This window comes from Apostichopus japonicus, chromosome 13 (assembly GCF_037975245.1).
Source record: "Apostichopus japonicus isolate 1M-3 chromosome 13, ASM3797524v1, whole genome shotgun sequence".
NCBI classification, from domain to species: Eukaryota; Metazoa; Echinodermata; class Holothuroidea; order Aspidochirotida; family Stichopodidae; genus Apostichopus; species Apostichopus japonicus.
In genome coordinates this window covers 5505870-5525739 of record NC_092573.1, presented here as the reverse complement: position 1 = coordinate 5525739, position 19870 = coordinate 5505870, and the positions used below count along the sequence as shown (strand labels likewise).

Sequence of the window (19870 nt, the reverse complement as noted above, 5' to 3'; positions counted from 1 at the left end):
CTTGATAGATCTCGTAAACATTCTAGATAATCGAGTAGACCGCTGAATGAAGCAACACATTTGCGTTTTGATGTTCATTACAAACTGTACTGCAGTTCGAAAGACTATTCAAAAGGTGTACTAATACTTTTTCTTAAAAGAGCAAAATTCAAGTTCCTCACGACAAAGATGGGACGGAAAACCGTTTTCGTTGTTTTCGTGATCGCTGGCACATTAATCGGTAAGTTTTCGATGTTTAAAGACGGAATAGACATAAAGAGTCGGTTTGTTGTAAGCGACTTGGGCTACAAAGTCGTAAATGACATAGGTTACTTTACCACGTGATAACGATAATACATTCGTGCACTATCAGACATGTAGCAACCCGAACAAAAAACATTATTGTACAAAAAGCGTTCAAAAACCTTTTTTTCTTCTTCTTTGAGCCACATGCAAATAGGAAGTTGCCTTAGTGACGGTTGTGTTTAACAGGTTATACATGGCGGTCCCGGAGCCTGCTCTAGAAAATGGTGACAACTTTAATACAGCATCTAATGGAAGTGGAACGTTCCCAGGAGCGGTACTACCCGTGCCAATGGCGTAACTTATCAAGCAATGTACCATTATTCTAGATGCTAAGCACTTTAACTCATATGTACTACATATATATTGTATATTATGTTCTAAGAAACTACTCGAGCTTCATTCATCAAAACAAAATATAATTTGGAGATTCAGCAGAAGCTATATGTGAAGTTATCACTAGATTGCTAGAAACCGTTTCTAATTCCCTTTTCGATTGGAGGGATCCCTCTGAAGCATACAATTAGATCACCCTCCCTCCGAAGCATACCATTAGATCACCCTATAATAGCAGGTTCCTTTTGCTCGGTGACGAGGACTAGAAAGTCTATAGAAATCAGTATTATAGTTGTCTGAATACTATTGCATTTTTCGAAGAGACTTAAGAAATGAAAAGAATAATTGATATTATCAATTTCCCAGATATTTTGTTTCATCTTTTTACCTTTATTCACCACCCAGGTTACATAAATGCACAGAACTGTACATCCACTGGTAAGTAGGATTAGAAAATATCATAATAAATGCCCCATTTTTATACTATTTTACTATTTATTTGCCCCAAATATTATTACATCTAACATAACATAACTTTGTGTTAGAACTGTTAGCTTTGGGGGAAAACATTAAGATGAACAGAAATAAAAAGCAGTATTGTTAGTGGTATATTCGTGTATATAGGATTGCATAGACTGGTGTCCATTTCTCTGTGAACTGGGGCTAGCGCTTAGGTTGAGTTGGAAACGAAATTGTCTCGGAATCGTGGTTTCATGTTAAGGACAATCAATAGACAATTCTTGTGGCTTTAAAACATACAGCAGCTTGCTTTTAGCATATGGTATAATAGCTGGGTTTCTTATTGTAGAGACCTTATGTATTTTGTGCCCCATAAATATACCATTCTTACCATTTAAGAGGTTATTTTTTATTAAGTTTTGTAGGTACTAAAGTCCTCGCCTCTCAATCTCTTGTACTGATTGATTGATTTGCTCGGATATGATCGATGCTAACATGAAGAGAGAAGTTAATCTCGTCCCTACTCTTCCCTTCATATCTTTAACGCCCCATAAACGCCCCATAAACGCCCCATAAACGCCCCATAAACGCCAAATTGACTTACACACTAAGTCACACAAGTAATATGGTCTCTTAGTCTAGATAAAAGTTCTCATTAGCTTAACGCTACCCATCACTGGATAGCTGAAAAGTTGGCCTTTTGTGGCACCGTCAATTTTCCGTATCATGACCATGTAGATTTTTGGCTATCCGAGCCGGAAATTTTCGTCACTTGTAAACAAACCTCTTCACTCAGTAGTAAACCATTTTCGTACGCTCCTCCTGCATGGGAGGCCTTAAGGGGTCTAGAATTGCTTCAATTGACCCAATTTTTTCACCACAAGTACTTCCATTCATGCTCTTTAACATGCAAGCAACAAAAAAGAGATCATGATTGATAACAGGTCAAAACATATGTTCTCCTGCTGCTTTTTGGCACTTTTCCTGAAGGAGAACAGTCTGGCGGATGGATATGGGCTCTAATAGAAGTATGCCTCCTTAGACCACTCCTACCCCTACTCATCATACCAACTTGGCGGGATAATTCTACTTAGATTCGTTCTCTTTGTTGTACCGGCGAACTACAATTCTGCCGTTTATGGTCAAACTCGTGGGTGGGTGCGGGTAGGGTTGTGGGTGGGGGGTTCGTCCTCTATCTAAATCAGAAATCACTAAATGTATTCTATACTGAGAATGTGAAATGAACAGTTGCGGAATAAGGACGGAATTGTAACATGTAGCTTTTACTTTCAACAGAATGTAGCAAGTCGTACTTTGATCCTGATCTGATAATAACTCCTGACAAAGGTTGTTACAGTAACACCGAACAAGTGTCAATTTCATGCAATGGAGACTTCGGTGGCCCTACTTTTAATCAGTGTAATGGAGGGACTTGGATGCTTCCGTCGTCAACGTGTGACGGTATTGTATGCTCTTAATCTTGTAAATATGTGATCACAACATATCTAAGCTTAATCAGTGTCAACGTGTGACGGCATTGTATGCTCTTAATCTTGTCAATATGAGACCACACCATATCTAAGCTTAATCAGTGTCAACGTGTGACGATATATACACTTTGTAGTTTTGTTAACTTGTGGCGGTAAAATCGTACACTCTTATTAACACCGTGTCACAGTGTGACGGTACAGAATGTATACTATGTTGACACTATTGATGCTCTGGAAATCAGTTAATCTATCACCCCTTTCGTGTGGAATGATACCCATACCAGTCTTATATCTGAGCACACGGAGAACTGTACTAATAGAGCCTAACTATAATTTAACAGCTCAAGCAATGCTTCCATTGTGTTGATTACTGTGTAATGTACACGCCAGTATCTTAGACGACATGGTGTGTATTTTCAGCAAAGACAATATGACAATACAAAGCTTTGTTAATATATGAATTAATCGTTCCGATTTGATGAAGTAAAACTACTCGTACCGAGCGGTATTCACAATTAGACATTAGACAGTGAGTGTTTTAAACATCTAACCGTTACCAGTGTGTCTGTGCGATCTTTATTCTTATACAAATACATGACCATAACCCTGTAAACTTGCTGACCAATTCCTAATATTGATAATCAGCCATATTATAACTATCACCGCCAACATGTGCTGCAGGGAAGGGGGTGGGAAGTATTCTCACAGATATTTTGTTCACACTATTTTTCTTTCATTTTTGTTATTAAGTTTTCACTTGCCAACCACCAACCGTCGGCGATAATTTGAACATAAGTCCTGTCAAGTCGGAGTACACAGCTAGAGAGGTTATCACATTTACTTGTGACCAAGGCTACTCACTGACAGGTACATCCAGTGCCCAGTGTGACCAGGCTAATGTATGGAACCCCTCCACTGTTCCAGTCTGTATTGGTAAGCTGTATTCCTATTAAATAGGAAAAGTCGCTCTGGATATGGCCTTACACTTTTCACAAGTTAAGTCTTTTCTAACACTGGCGTAACATATCGGGCAAAATCATATTAACTGCAACTTCCATTTCACTATTTAAAAGACTAATTAAAAGGGAATTGATTATTCTTCATTGTTTTCTCCATAGTTGAACTTTTCCCTTTTGCTTTATGTTTCTTTCTTTTCCGTTTTTTTTTAAATGGATCATTTCTGTTTCTGTCATATTTGTAAAGGTTGTATGACTGTATAAAATCACAGTCTGCATGTACGCATACACCATTTTAAATAAGGGGACGGTTACGGTTACCGGTTACGCAAAAAAAAAAGTTTTTTTTAAAATATATATCTTTGCTTTTTTTAAATATTACCAGCTTCTTGTGATGAACCGACCATTGCTAACGGTGGTTTGACCAGCACTGGTCCGTATAATGACGGTGACACAGCTGAAGTTCAGTGCAACGATGGATACAACATAGAATCCGGTTTTTCAAGTATTATTGACTGCGACGATGGCGCATGGGGCACTATACCGCGATGTTTAGGTAAGTAAATGAATGGTAACTGTTCGGCCATGACTCATTTCATAGCATACGCACTAAGAAAAGGAATGGACGTCTTAATTAGAGAGAAAAGTGTTACTTAAAGCCGTCATAATTCTATGTATTCGTATACATTGTGAATACGTCATTAGTCGTATTTTCACAAGAAGCACTCTCTCACTCCCGCCTCTTATTTGTCTTAATTATCTTTGTCAGTTTTTTTTATTTATTGTGCTAATTAACCATCTCATTCACGGCAAACCGTGTTTAAGGGTGATCATATTCCCTTCCCTGCCCCATCGCCATACATGCTTCTACATCATAATTGGTTGTACCGCTAACTAATATAATCATCGGATTATGTATATAAAAAAATGGCATTTAACAACTGACACAACACCGCAGACTCTAGCAGTTCGCTATGGATATTCATATAGCCGTTGACCTTTAGCCTTGTCTATACATTTAACCAACCTGAAGTCATAAAATGTAGAGTATTTGGACTTCGCCTACTCAAGTGTATCTGAGGGTTAACCACTCCCTGTGTCGTTTTATTTGTCATATTTGTCACCCATCCTGTTTTATTAATATGGTGACGTCAGGTTGGAATTTTCCCTCGTCGTCATCATCATATTCGTCATCAGGGTAAAAAGAATTTGGTAACTTATGTGTGTTCGCCTCAGTTGAATAAATAAATAAAATGACGTACAGGGCTTTGAAATGTTAAGTACATTTAGATAAACAATATTATTCGGTTCTGGTTTAAATATTTCGGATGGAATTTTGGGTGAGGTAAATTACTCGTAAATCGTGCTGCATGGTGAGAGATTAAGGTGTTACCAAGAGACCCCTCTCTTGTTAGAAAAATAAGCCCCATGTTTGTAATTTATGCATACACCTTTAAATATTAATTAGCTTGTCTTATCAATTTATGCTGTGTATTGTTATAATTATGATTATTATTATGATCATTTGTTTGATTATAATTATTATTATGATCATTATTATTATAATTTATTTATTTATTTGTTGGGTTGCAATTACACAAGCTTACCTAACAACATTGTCAAGTTTTACTTGAAAGCATTTTTGGCACATAATTCTTACAAAGGATTTATATCGATGCACGTTGCATTGTCTCTTTAATTGGAACTTAACAATATTACTGGTTTTCTTTCTTCGTTTTTCTTTACATATTTAATTTGGTTTAGCCTAGGACTCTTAGAAAGCCACCTTATATCGTTGAGATGCCTTTTCTTTTCTATAGTGATACACGCTATTGGCATGCCGCTAAAATGAGCAATGTTTATGGGTAGTACTAATGCCAGATGTAGTCTATTACACTGCAAATAAAATACCAAGTGAAACCTCTTTTTTATATAAATCAACCGTTTCAATTACATACTCATTTCGTCATGCAATTCCACCATACCACCTAGGCCACGGTGGCTAACATGTTTGGCTTTCATCATATGCTGTCCCCATTCCTTTGGTTTACTCATGTCAGGCCATTTTTACACCCGAGATAATTTTTCTTGACTTTATTCCTTTCACAAAGGATCTTGCAACATATCTGCCGTGCCGAATTCCGACACACCCCCCAGTGGCGTTAATATTGTTCACGGAGAAAGTTATACGATTGATTGCTTCGGTGACCACTCCTACAATCTCGAGGTGTCTTTTACGGTCACGTGCGATGACGGCGTCCTCTCTAGCACAGTTCCACCGTCGTGTTATGGTAAAAAATAATAGTCATAAATAAGATATGTAAAATAGGACGAAAATGTAGAATAACTTACTTTAGTAGAACATTGTTACTTTTCAAGTTACGTAGCAGATAGTTTTCTGCCAACCGATTCACGCAGAGGTTACAGTAACTAATGTCAATCTTAAAGTTTTGTACCACAGTAAAAACTGGATCGTGCTGATAAATATGATAAATCGGTAGCAGGTGCTATTAGGTTTACAGTAAGAACTGAGGATATGTGTAATCCCAAAACATGCATCAAACTAGATATGTTGGGGTTACACGTATCCCCAGTTCTTACTGTATTCCTAACAGCACATGCTACCGATTTATAGCACGATCCAGTTTTTACTCTGGTACAATACTTTAAAATTTATAGTAGTTACTGTTTTCTCTCTGTGTTTCGAGTGCTTCTGCGGACAAGTAAAATGTTCGTCTTTCATTATTAAAGCAATTATAGTTGTATTTGAAATTAAATTCCTCACGCCATCAAAATCGCGATAATAACAGAAACTGTTTTAGTTATTTTTAATCTTCAATCTCAAACATTCAAAACCGTTGGCATAGACGTATACCATTTCCTAACAGGGTACCATATCTAACGTAGGCCTACGTATAGATAAATGTTGGGCTATTCAATTTCAATATGTGTGGACACGTTTTGACAAATAGCAAAGCTTCAAAAGACCTCTTGTAGTGACATCAGTGAATCCAGTCAGAATAAGAAGGAATATGGTGAAGAAAGATAAACACGAGCCATTTTAATTTCTAATTCACATGGCAAACTAACGTATTATCTTGCGGACAGCAAACATTTGTTACTGCTACTCTTACATCTTGCCGCGCAATAGCGGTTGGCACTATGGCTGTAAACTTTACAACCCATATCTCAATAGTTTTATAACATCTATTAGTGAGTTTAGGATTCTCAATTTGAAATAATCACGTAATCTTTCCTTGATACAGCGGACTGTTCATCACTAGATGCACCTGTATACGGGACTGTTTCAAGTGGTGTTCAGCACGGACAGACTGTCTACTACAGCTGCAATCGAGGCTTTGCTCTTAATGGTACCAGTTCTGCGACATGCTCGAACGGTGTTTGGAGTGATACAAGTACACCAGTATGTACGGGTGAGTCAAGCAATGTATGAGTTAAACCGTTAAAACTAGAAACTAAATGGAGAAGCGTAGAGCGTACCATATTTATGTAACCTTAAACATTTGCCAATTGTTACCCATGGTGTCGCAATATGAAAAAGCGCACTTAGTCTTAGCATGCACTTGTTCGGTTATTCAATAATGTATTGTCACACCTTTTGTTCTTTACATCCTTCGGGCATTTTCCATGTTGCCATTCGTCCATATTGTTTCCGCACCACAAATTCGCCCAGGTCCATAGGTTGTTTAGCCCTCCTGTTAACTCCCTTTATCAGGCGTGATTATCGTTTTGATTCTTTTGAAGAATATAATCTGCGTCGTATCTTATAATGTGAAGCTATACTTAGTGTGTTGTTATCATGTAAGACACGCAATAAAGATAGAAAATGGTTGTCGAGTATAGTATAGCCGCAGCCATGTGTTTATGTTATCATTTCATGTGGAAGCCGGGTCCATGGAACGCCGTCCACACAGTATAACAATATATCACCAATAATTGATAATGAACCTTCTCCCACATAATATGACGTGACACAGAGAAAGGGTTATTGATTAATTCGATTTTTGTGGCATAATTGTTATCCGTGTGAAAGCATATTGGGAAGAATTTAAGGAATCATAGTTATTTTCTTCTTCTTTTTTTCTCTCTTTTTTGTTATTTCTTAGGTCAATCTCTGGAGGACAGCATTTCCCTTTATTGCAACTCAGATAAATTCATCGTTGAAATTCCGGGAGAGTTACTTGGTGATAACCCTGGTTTGGGCAGTGTTTTACTTGGTACATGTGAAGGAAGCTACTATGATGGGCAATATCTCTTTGCAAACAGTTCATACACTGCGTGCGGAACGACAATAGAGGTAAATTTACTGTACAGGTCATAATTACCCCCCCTCCCTCATCAGATAATTAAAGGAAAGGTGGAACATAGCCTTTTTTTGCACCATGTTTTAGCTTCTAGCAAGTCTGGGTATAGTAGATCTACAACCTCAATCCGCAAACAAAAACAATCTCCGTGTCGCTGATATATTAACACCCAAACCCTTCTTTTACGATTTAATTTGAGAATGAAAATCTATATGAACGAACTTAATTGGCAAGCCATTGTATCAAAGAAACATAAAAAAAACTTTATCACAAGAAAATCAAAGATAAATAAGTACATAGTTTTACATTATTGACAGTATTGTCGTAACGACAGTTTAACCAATTTAATTGCTCAAAGGTGATAGATGGTTAAAATCCAAGGCGCATGTATACTAATTACAGGTTTTCGTGGAACCGCTCCCTCCACACTGTGATGTACGTTACATGTGTGTGTTTATTTTCATGCAGGTCGATGAAACTAACGAGATGGTAATTTATCGTAACACGCTAAAGAGTGCCGACAACGGTGTCGTAACTACTGAAGATTACATTGAAATCAACACAGAGTGTGTCTTTGACCAGAACAATCTTGTATCGTCCTCCGCTGTCGTACAAGGTGTAATCAGCAAGGCTTTAGCGAGTAATGCACAATACGACATCTCATTCGGGGCATACCTGCTTTCAGACTTTTCAGAGACGGTCTCGGATGGAGTACGGGTTGATACCAATACTGATATCTACCTTCTCTCAGAGGTAAACCAAGTAGCAATGGTTGATCTGTTTCCAAAGCGCTGTTATGCAACACCCCAACCAGAATCGAATTTCCACCAGTACCATGATCTCATCGACGATGGGTTAGTTTCTTTGAACTCTGTTATCTATATTAACCATTGACCAAACCTGCTTTATTTGCAACTCTTTATTACCCCATTTTAAATCCATACAGAAAAATACATAGATGTATACACAAGCAAGAAAATAGCATAGCACTTAAGACGTAGACTGAACTGAATAGAAATGTTAAATAAATTATACCTTACCGAGATACTCTCCACCATATTTAAATTAAAAACCTTTTTTGTTTTGTTTTCCTTTTGAAAAGTGATACAATCTTTCAAGTCCTCCATAGCTCCTTATACTGATGGGGAGTCACTGTAGATTTTTGCAATTAAAAATACACAATTTAATCAGGATAATAATAAGATTCGAAATAAACAGGCACGAACAGGATATATCAATGAGCCTATTATAGATCTTGCAAAAATTCGTGTTTTTTTTTTTGTATAGTTTTTTTTTTTTTTTTGGAAAATGATTCCAATTTTTTTGGCATAATAACAGCTACGAAAATATGAAAACTTTATTGACTGCTATTTTTTCAGTCGAATCTTAGTTTCAAATGACTTTCTGTAACATATAGATCAGTTTTTGTTTTTGCATTTACTTTCTACTTTAACACATCTAGTTGTCCAGCATCAAGTTATGTTGATGACATTCGTTCAGATGCAACCGTTCAACCAAACGTAGCGTTCAGAGTAAGAGTGTTCCGGTTTACAAATACTGACAGTGATTCGGTAAGTCTTCAAATTAAACACTTATACATTTGGAAAGGACAACATTTTCGAATGTGACTTTATAATTAAACTTGTCAACCTAATAACATTATCTACGTCACATATTATGAAAATTGACCATTATATACACATATATGTTGTGGCCTCATTTCTGCTTTACGGTGACTATCGTAATATCCACCTCTCCCGATTTGACATGACTTAAAAACGTTTCTCTTTTCTTCTGAAACAAATCTGTCTATTACTTTCCATAGTTCGAGGTGTAATCTACCGTTAACATTGATGCTTTTTATGCAGATTATACGATAGACTCTCTATGATTCACATTCTTCTATTTTTGATCTGTAGATATACATTCATTGCGAATTAAAAGTTTGTCCTGTCGGAGATTGCCCGCTACCTTCCAGCTGTTCTACCAGAAAACGTCGGTCCTCCCAGATTACTTTCACCAAACACGTGTCAGCTGGACCGATCAAACTGAGAGAAGATGAAACTATCGGTAACTTAAATGTTTGCATGTTTTGTCCTCAGATACTCAGTAAAATAGAAATTATCTACCAAACTGCATTCTCCGCCAACGATCTGCCCGCTTTTCCTTTCGCGACAGAAATTACCCCCAGCCCCCCCCCCCTCCCCATCCTCCAACCGCCTCAAATGCCAAGTGTAAAACCAAGCAAGATGTGGTAGAATATATATTGACGAAAACCAACTAAGTGCTTGACGCACATATGTTAGTGGTTACATTGTTATTCGTACATTAGTCACGCACGTAGCCTAGTTACGCGATACTGTTGCTGTCACTAAAATGGCTACCATCACGTGTCATTGCTGGTTCGACGAGGTTTGCAATCCATGTATGCGTATACGTAATGTTGTACACTGACTCTCTGTCGCATTACGTTTTTATTTTTATTACAAATAAATGTAAAGTATAATTATCTCATCGGGACAGAACAAACCATGACCAACATCATAATTGTGTGCATTCTTATGGGATAACATTTAAACAGCGAAAACTAACTCAACAGCGAACATTTTGCGTTTCGATTACATTTCCATGTTATTGTTGCTTTTTTTTCATGATCATTGTTTCACCTTAAAGGCTGAATGATAATGCACTCGGCGTACTAATGCACTCGAAGGCAATGCTAAAAACATATTTAAAAAATAACTAAATACAAAGGGTTAAGAAGTCCACTTTGTCCTCCAGCAAAGTTCAAGGAGGGTACACTAGTGTATTGACTTGATAATGATTGTTGAATCCGCAGCTAATTTCAACATGGTTAACTGGTAAATATTATTCTATGTAAACCAAGTCGATTCGTGCCTGTAATAACAGATATTCAGAATAAATATATATATATAGACTTTTCCTGTTGTAGCCTTTCCGTTGTAGCCAAAACAAAACGTTATTGTTTGTTTTTAACTTCGAACTGCTATACTGGCATGCGAATCTCAATTAGGTCAGCAAATCAAGCACGTATTGAAATTAATAACTGATTTTCAAAACTATTTATCAAACTTTCAAGTGATTCATTATGCAGTTTTAAATGCGTTCATTAAAAGAACTAGAGTAACAGTCCCAGACTCCAAGTATAAACTTGTATTGGGAATCTTCTATCCAAAAGGAAAAAAAATTGGCGAGAAACTTTCAATACAACAACTTATTCAAGTATAGGTTACGGGGGTTCTTAACTTTCAATTGGTTTTAGACAACGGTGTTTATTTCACCCATCCCGGCCGCCCATCTTCAACCGGTGACACTGCACTGCTAAACTGTTACTATTCTTCCAATTAGTTTTCGCCGAATATTGATAAATGATGAAACAACTTCACACCACTTTTTTATCTAATCATTACGAAAGAGAATTTGGGTGTCGGATCATCCCTGTATACCTTACTCTCTGTAACCCCCCCCCCCCCGCACTTCACTCACAAACACAAAGTACACTCAACTCTATTGGCGTCGAGTGCCACATTGGACCCCACGGGGAGTGAGGCAATTACGCCATCGGGTCCCTTTTTGAACTTGTCATTTAAGATCAATTCATAATGCCATCTTCATAAAAAGCGATATAGAATATATAGAATCATAAACTGATGAATTGAGAAGGTTATTTATCAATGAATCTTTCTACTACTACAGGTGGATCGAGTTCATCGTGGCTGTTGCCTGGGGCAACGATTTTCAGTAGCGTAATGTCGATGCTTCTTCTATCCGTTGTAGCCATAATGGGGGTTTACATACTTCGTCAACGCACGACAAAATCCGCACGTGAAGATGCCGGCACAATTTGAAAGTGATATTTGAATCTCTGGGAATGACCATCGTATGCTGATGATAAAAGAAGCTATATTATATACGGAAACTTTCAATATTAAACGCGATATTGTTTGCTAAATAACATTTCAACCTATGCAATATACCTGTATTTCTTACCAGTCTGTAAACTACGTAATGAGACAGAAATAAGATAAATTCAGTGACGCAATTAAGTATAAATAACTTTGCATTTTGATCGACTGCCGATAACGTTAGTTAATGTACAATATTTGCCCTGTTAGAAAACAGTAAGAATGGACGATTTAACTGTGTTGAAATAATAACCAAGATCACGTCTTACACATGAACACTAACAGTTTACTAAAACTGTTATTTAAAATAAAAAGCCTGCCATTTTACTGAAAATTTATTTGGTTTTGATCAAGTTCATTTTCCTCACAAAAAATGTGTAATTTGTTAGTTTAATTTTTTTTTTTTAACTTGAGGTGAAATAAAAACATTTCCAAGAGCGTTGATTAATACTGATATGAATAATGTTAACATTTCTAGACTAAATTTCTTCACTATTTTTTAATAATTACTTTATCACTGTCTATATGACCTCTATCTGGGTGCACAAGTATATGGTGTATAGTCAATTGTAATTTTTATATTATTTCGGGCTGTATATTTCCATGGATGGGAGATCCAATAGTAATTTTAGGTGTAATGCATGCGGCATATAATAGTGTACTCTTAAATGAAAAGACACGAAATCAGGAATGTGAGTAAATTCGAATAATTGTACCAAGCTTTTGCGCTAATATGACTTGCACGTACATGGTCACAGGGTTAAAGTCGTCGAAATGGGACTGGGGCCGGTTGAGAGAGGGTTAAAACTGGGTTTTTTTCTTCTCATGCCCATGCTCTTTCTTGGGTGACTTTTCTTAATAAAGCATATATTTTGTAAACTTAATGTCAATATGTTCTTTCTATTTCTTTGATTCGTTTGGCAAATCTAGCTGTAGATATCGAAATATTATCGAGTATGATTAACAACTTAAGTGCCCACAGTAAACTGTACATTGACGAAACAATTGCTTCACCGGATCCTAAATAACTTCCATGTTGTAGATTCCAGTATCTTTTATCAGGGCCGTAGCCACGGTGGGGAGGGGGTTTGGTGTGGCGTGTGACATCCTCCCCTACCCCCTTTTTATATCTTCGACTAATTCCCTTAATGCTTTACATTTTATATCACACGCACCCATTTCGTTTATATAATGGCAACGTTAAACATGCACTATATATTTCAAGTTCAAAATGATTGCATCATTCTGCATCTAAACCTAATCAAAGTGTCTTCCTTAAACCCCTCCCCTCCCCAGGACGAAATCAGCCAACCTTAGTGCCCCCAGAATTTGAAGTCTCAATTTACTGGTCTATCTTCAATACCTTCCCTCAATCTATACGTGTTAATTATCTGAACTACCAGCTGGACCTACGACGCAGTCGTTTTTCTTTACATGAATGGCAATTTCGTTTTTCCTTTCTTATCATCATGGAATGATCCTATTTTCTGTTCATAATATTTTTGATTTATTTTTGCTATGCTGTTTTTGTTTTGTCTTACTGATAACATTGTGTATAATTGTAGGGATCAGTTCGTAATACTGTCGCCAGTTTACAATTATACCACGTGTTGTATTTCACACCTTTGTTTTGTTGTTGTTTTCATTGCAATCATCGACACACAACTATCGGTTATAGTAAAAGCACCAGCTGCCAAACTCTTCCACTTTTATATACAGAATGAAAGATACATCAGCCGTAACAACACACTCTGTTCCTCGTATTGTATACACACAGGAAACATATTTATCAAGATTATATCAGCATGGAAGACCTTAAAAATGTTTGCTCAGAGATAGTCAAACTTGCTTAGTTATTATTCGTATAAAAGCAAATTAAACGCAGCCTGGAAGCCCTAAAATCCAGTATTTTAATGCTTTTTAGCAGAACGGCAACTTTATTTAATAGTTTGGTTAATTTTCAACAAAAGTGCACTTTCTAAAAACAGTTTGCTTAAATTCTCGACAAACAGACTTTTTGTTAAATAGCAGTAGGGCACTTAATTATTTTGAAAAAAAAAATAAAAAGTGTTAACAAAATGAAGCATATCTAATTTATGAAAAGGTTAACATTGCGATACAATAAGTGTAACCGTATTATACGTATTACACAATATATTTGTTGTTAAATGTGATATTTCGATCAGGCTATACGACTAATAGGCCTGATCAACTAACATTTAAATAAGACGCCGTTATTAACGCATTGACTAATTGAGGTTTAGGATTTCCCCTTCATAAATCACTATCCCGTGTATATGCGGGTACATTGAGAATGGGGAAACATTAATACCGTTAGGTCTGATTGCATTCATTAGCAATGATGAGCATTGATGTCATGTGTCGTTGGGGTTTATGTGAGCATCTATAATTTCAACAGTTAATTACCTCTGTGTACTATCCGTTTTCATGGAATAAATAAGGGTTATATTATATACCACTACCAGCAAACGTCCGGTAAATTTAAAGAAGCCAAATATGCATATACCGTTATGATTGCATAGCAATGATATTTAACGATATCATGTCGTTGGGGCTCTGTGAGCCGCTTCGTGATATGTTACACAGTTAAAGTATGCGTACATATATCTATTTTAAATATGTTGTAGTAGACCTACATTTGATAACATGTCCACGCGACAGAGCCTCAATATTTCTCTGACTTTTAAGTTTTGTAATACTGTTACCTGCTAAAGTATGATATTTTAAATTAACGTAATATTATTATTCTGGTACTTAAAACACTCATTGATACAAACTATTAAAGTACTACAGACAACTAGCCAATTTGCCATATATTCAGTACAATTGCTGTGTGTGATAATCTCTTTCAAAATCTGTTGACATTTTTCGAAAAGCTCTTTCGTTAGTCCAAGATATACACATTTGATTCTTTTGACAAATCTTGGAAACTCACTAAATACGTGTAAGCTATGACGTAGAGTGTTGCGCTCATCAAAATGTCTTATTTTAGAACCTTACTTTAAGTTAACCCCTAGGCCTAATTACAAGCCCATTTGAATAATGTGATGTTCCTCTTCTGAAAGAAGAAGACAATAAAATACTTCAGAAATCGCCTTAGGCTACAAACCTATGTTCAGTGTCCTTGAAATGAAGGTTTTAAAACAAAGCAATAGCATAACAGGAAATTAAGCAGTCACCCCCTTTAAATCATCAATGTGCGTATTAGCTCATGTTTATGCATAAATAAATTTAAAATTAAATAAGAATTGTAAAAATGGTCAATCTTTGATGGGTTGTGATGGGATTTGAAGCTATTTTCTAATTTATAATTACCTAATAGAGTGATTAGAACAATGGTTTTTTTTCATAGGTGTACGTATATCTTTTAACATGATGTCATTGGTGGTCACAGATGAAACAGTATTTATACAATTGACGACACATCAACTGGAACGGAACAAACCCTGTTCATTTCATTGTATAATCAAGGAGCTGTTTGCATCTAAAGTAAATGCAGGGAAGGAGACACTATATTGTAGTCAACTAATTCAAAATATTCTATGAATCTACTTCAACATACGACGGACGCAAAAACTCTTTCCGAAATTTTAAAGCCTGAATATATATATATATAAGTTACAAAATGGAGAACGAGAGGAAGCCATTACGTAAAAACTTGGAAGGAATGATAAAGAAAGTTCTTGAACAGTGTTCAAATTTTGCCGGATGTTTCTACTCTGTGATGGTATCACTAGCATTCACTTGTACGGATCTTATAGCATTTGCAGCAGGAAAGTTGACCGACTCAGTTCATTTCCTTCTTTGGAATTCGATATGTATGCTTTGCTTGACTGTTATGATGTTAATCATTAAAAGACCAAATGTACCAACGGCAACCAAGGAGGTAGTGCTCCTTCTCGCAACCGGTTTTCTTCAAGGTGCTGGAAGTCTGTTCCTGGTCTGGGCACTGACAATTAATCGACCAGGGGATGTCATTTCCCTCTTTTTTACGCTTCCCATATTTGTCTTAATATTCAATTTTGTTATTTACCGACAGATTCAAGTACTGTCCATTTTATATGCTGGCATATCATTTACAGGTGTTATATTTATTGTGCAACCATCGTTTCTTTTTCATGAAGTTGACAACAAATTTGCCATTAGTGATATCGCGATAGGACTTGCTATAGCGAGTGCTTTCTTCTACGCTGGTTGTGCTATTTGCGCTGAGAAATTGCAGGGTGAATTTAAAACAAGTAGCATACTTGTTGTTGTCTCAACAACTTGTCATTTATTCTTATTTACATTTATTCTTGGCCTAGTATACGAGAGGCTAGTTCTCCCAGGCAGCAAAGAAATTGTTCTGTTGGTTATCTTTAACGGGTGTACTTTATATTTGGGCATGGTGGTCTTTTTTGTTGCTATTTCATTCGAGAAACCTTTCATAGTGACAATTATTTTAACATCCGAAGTATTTTTCACATTAACATCTCAACATTTTATACTTGGAGTAGAGACCGACGTGTTTTCTTACGTTGGAGGTACTTTGATTGTTATAGCATGCACTGGAATTGCTTTAACAACGAGGAAACAAAGAACTGACAACGAAGAAGATAATACTAATGATGATGATGATGCCGGTGGTGGTGGTGGTGGTGGTGGTGGGGATGATGATGATGATGGTGATGAAATCCCGCTTCTTGGTAGTTAAAGGCTATACTTTTGAGATTTCTCACAAACCTGGGTGTGTCACCGGGTATATAGCTTCACCGTTCGGGGACTACTTATATTGTTGTTGTGTTTGTTCAGGTGAAGGAAGGGTTGAAGACAAACTTTGCTTAAAATCTCCAATCGCATGCACATTCTCCTCACACGGGTGGGGTAACCGAGCCTCAACTCGGTCAATTGTAGTACTCTAATTGACTATAACACATGTTCAGTTAACAGTGCAAAATGATAACTTACAGCAAAAAACCATTCGTACGATGATATGGATAATCAAAATAAAAGAGAGTGGAATGTTTTAAACGATTATAGAGAATATCGTTGAAAGAATTCATAATATAAAAAAAAATATTGTTTTTCCTTTGCTATTTTTAACAATGTATCTTATACAGCACGTAACTTGACACGCCCTGCCTTCTTATCAGCATATAATCCTGTGGAATTCATTAGGGCTATATGGTTATATACTGCAGCTTTGTGTAGTGATGTTTATTACGTATACATATGTGACTAATTCATTATCGGCTGTTATATAAATTACATTTTTTTATCAAAATGAATATCAATATATATATTGTTTGAAAACGGTTGTTGAAAATGTGGTGTAAAAGTCCATACCCCCCAACCACCCTCGATTATGCATATTTCCTGCCTCCCCCCCCCCACCCCACTAACCACCCTTGATTATGCATACGTACTGCATATGATACTGTCGGTAGTGTACGTAGTACGTTCTGTGATTTCTATTGACACTCTAATTGTCTTTTTCTTGGTGAATAACGTATATTCCTCCAATTCCGTTAGCAATGAAAATGTAACCATGACACGTCGTGTGTGTCGTACAGTATATCTCATTATGTTTCGGCAAATGCTACATGGTGGCGCAGCATGAACTACTGTATGTGAATAGACGAACGTTGATATCTATTAAGATAAGATTCTCAGGGGAAATTGAATTTGTTTGTCTATATACCCAACACGATACAATGGACAGGATGAATACGGAATGCCATATATATAAAAAATGTCCAAAAACAATAGAAGCATGTCCAAAATAATATAAGCATGTCCAAGTTTCTATCAAAATGTCCAACCTAACATAAGTTCGTCCAAAAATAACATGAGCATGTCCAAAATAATATGAGAGTGCCGAAAATTTATATGAACATGTCGAATGTAACTGCTAACTTTCATATTCGTAGTGTTAACGTTTTGGCGTATGAAGTCACGCCATTTGTTGCAAAATGTCCAGAACAATATAAGCATGTCCAAAATAATATCAGCATGTCCAAATGTATATAAACATGTTCAAACTAATATAAGTATGTCCAAAAAATAATATCAGCATGTCCAAATGTATATAAACATGTTCAAACTAATATAAGTATGTCCAAAAATAATATGAGCATGTCCAAAATAATAATTAGCGTGTCGAATGTAATTGCTAACTTCAACTTTGTAATTGGCGTTTGAAGTTACGCCATATGTTTCATTTTTTTTATTTTTTTTTTATTTTGGTGTCCTGAAAACAAATACAGCATATCAAGCGAAAAGTATCACGATGTACAGTTCATCCATTACCTTCTCAATGTATGTGTTAATATTTTAATGATATGCCGGTCGCGAACGATTTTATTTTCGAGATTATAATAGTTGAGTTCAGTTGTTTTGTAGCGCGAGTTGTCGACTGGCCCCAAGGTGCTGTGACTATCAGTGAGCTACCACGAACCGGCGAGGTGTTCAACACGCGGTTGTCTTGTATTTCTCTTGTGACTGCCATCTGAATTAGGTTTTATCTCTATTTTTTATTTTTGTTGTCTCTTATACCTCCTTGGAGGATACATATAGAGAAAATAAACTGAAACTACACCACTGATCTGTAGTTGAAGGCTTCTTTCCACTTTCTCATCTTGAAATTAAGTAAAACGGTTAGAGTTAAGATTAATCGTATGATACCCCTAGCCTAGGTTTACTGTTCATAATCCTGGGCTAGCGTCATACTTCATTTCAAAGTCTCAATACGTGTTTGCTGATGAATTTCGGAAAACAAACTTCGGAAGCAGTTTCAATGTTTCTGATTCTAAATGCACTCTGACCAGGTGGGTTTAATGGAGAAAAGCTGTCGCAATCGAAAGAAAGAAATTTATTTTCTGCTGCCCTTGTGGCTCAAACGATTTACCGTAACATCACTACGACCGCCCATTCCAGCATGTTTATTACACAAATGTAACCATATATATACTCGTATTGTCCACTTTTTTACCCAATTTCACGGGGGAAACGTATGAAAACACCTGTTTATCCCTTGCAATGGAAGGAAATGACACAATTTCGCAAGCTACATCGGTAAGACCGAAAGAAAGATACTATTCAAGAGACTATTGACCTAACATAAGCTAACCACGAAAAGTAAAAGTATGCATTGAGCCTAGCCTAACGGTAGTAAACAAAACAGAGAGATTTGATTGGTGCATGATCTGTTGGACGATGCTTGCAAATGTTGATTGAAATTTGTAGAATCTACTGACTCGTTAAAAAATTGGCGTATTTTATTCAGCTCAAAATTTTTTAACGACAGCCTAACCCAATAAAAACAATGATTATTAATATAGGAATTGCATAGAACGGTGTCATTTTCACTGAGCTTTTAGAGCAGTAAGCTGGTAATGTCGAAGTTAAAATTTAGCAAACACACATTGATACTTTCAGCAGCAAGCCTGGTAACCGTAATCGAGAAGTAGCGCTTCCTCCATACAAATGCTCAGTGTACTAAAGCAAAGTCAGTAAACACAATTTCATTAGAATTTCTCAACAAAAACGAAATAAATCAAATAAGGTTGAAAGGCAGGGCCGCAGCCTTGATTTTGACCGGATATTCATAGCAGAGGAATTACAGGCAAGGGAAAACGTAAGAGTAAACAGGGAAGAATATGATATACGGATACCTCTTACGGAGGTAGAATGCATTTGTTGCTACGAAGTGGATAAATTTGCGATGCTTCTTTCATCCCCAGAAGGCTGTTTAACAGTAAGAAACAGACTTTGAAACGATTTGCCAAATAGAGTGGTACGAGGAGCTACCGTAGTGATGAGGATCGACATAGCCGGTGCCTTCCAATCATAAGGTCCCCGGCTCGATTCACTCCAAGATTAACGTATGTCGTCCAGTTACAGAGTTGTTGACAGCTAACAATTCATAATCATGGACGATAAATATGAAGGTAAGAGACTTCGGTCAGCAATGAGGCTTCTTCGCGAGTTCCTGCTTGCAGGAGGATCTCAAATACATCCGTGGCCACGCAAGGAACATTTGAATTGGATATGAGGTATGCCTAAGTCTGGCAAGGCATATTGTATGCTTAACATTA

The 19870-nt window shown here is 36.6% G+C and overlaps 1 protein-coding gene across 1 annotated transcript; it reads left to right on the top strand.

Moving 5' to 3' along the window:
• Positions 1-14: 14 nt before the first annotated feature.
• On the top strand, positions 15-12658 carry LOC139978707 (uncharacterized). Its single transcript, XM_071989136.1, has 12 exons — positions 15-220; positions 1024-1056; positions 2374-2538; positions 3318-3500; positions 3909-4079; positions 5635-5814; positions 6790-6957; positions 7651-7841; positions 8317-8702; positions 9311-9419; positions 9768-9918; positions 11566-12658. Exons 1-12 carry the CDS (start codon positions 169-171, stop codon positions 11715-11717), a joined length of 1941 nt encoding a protein of 646 aa, XP_071845237.1. The 5' UTR covers positions 15-168; the 3' UTR covers positions 11718-12658.
• Positions 12659-19870: the final 7212 nt, after the last annotated feature.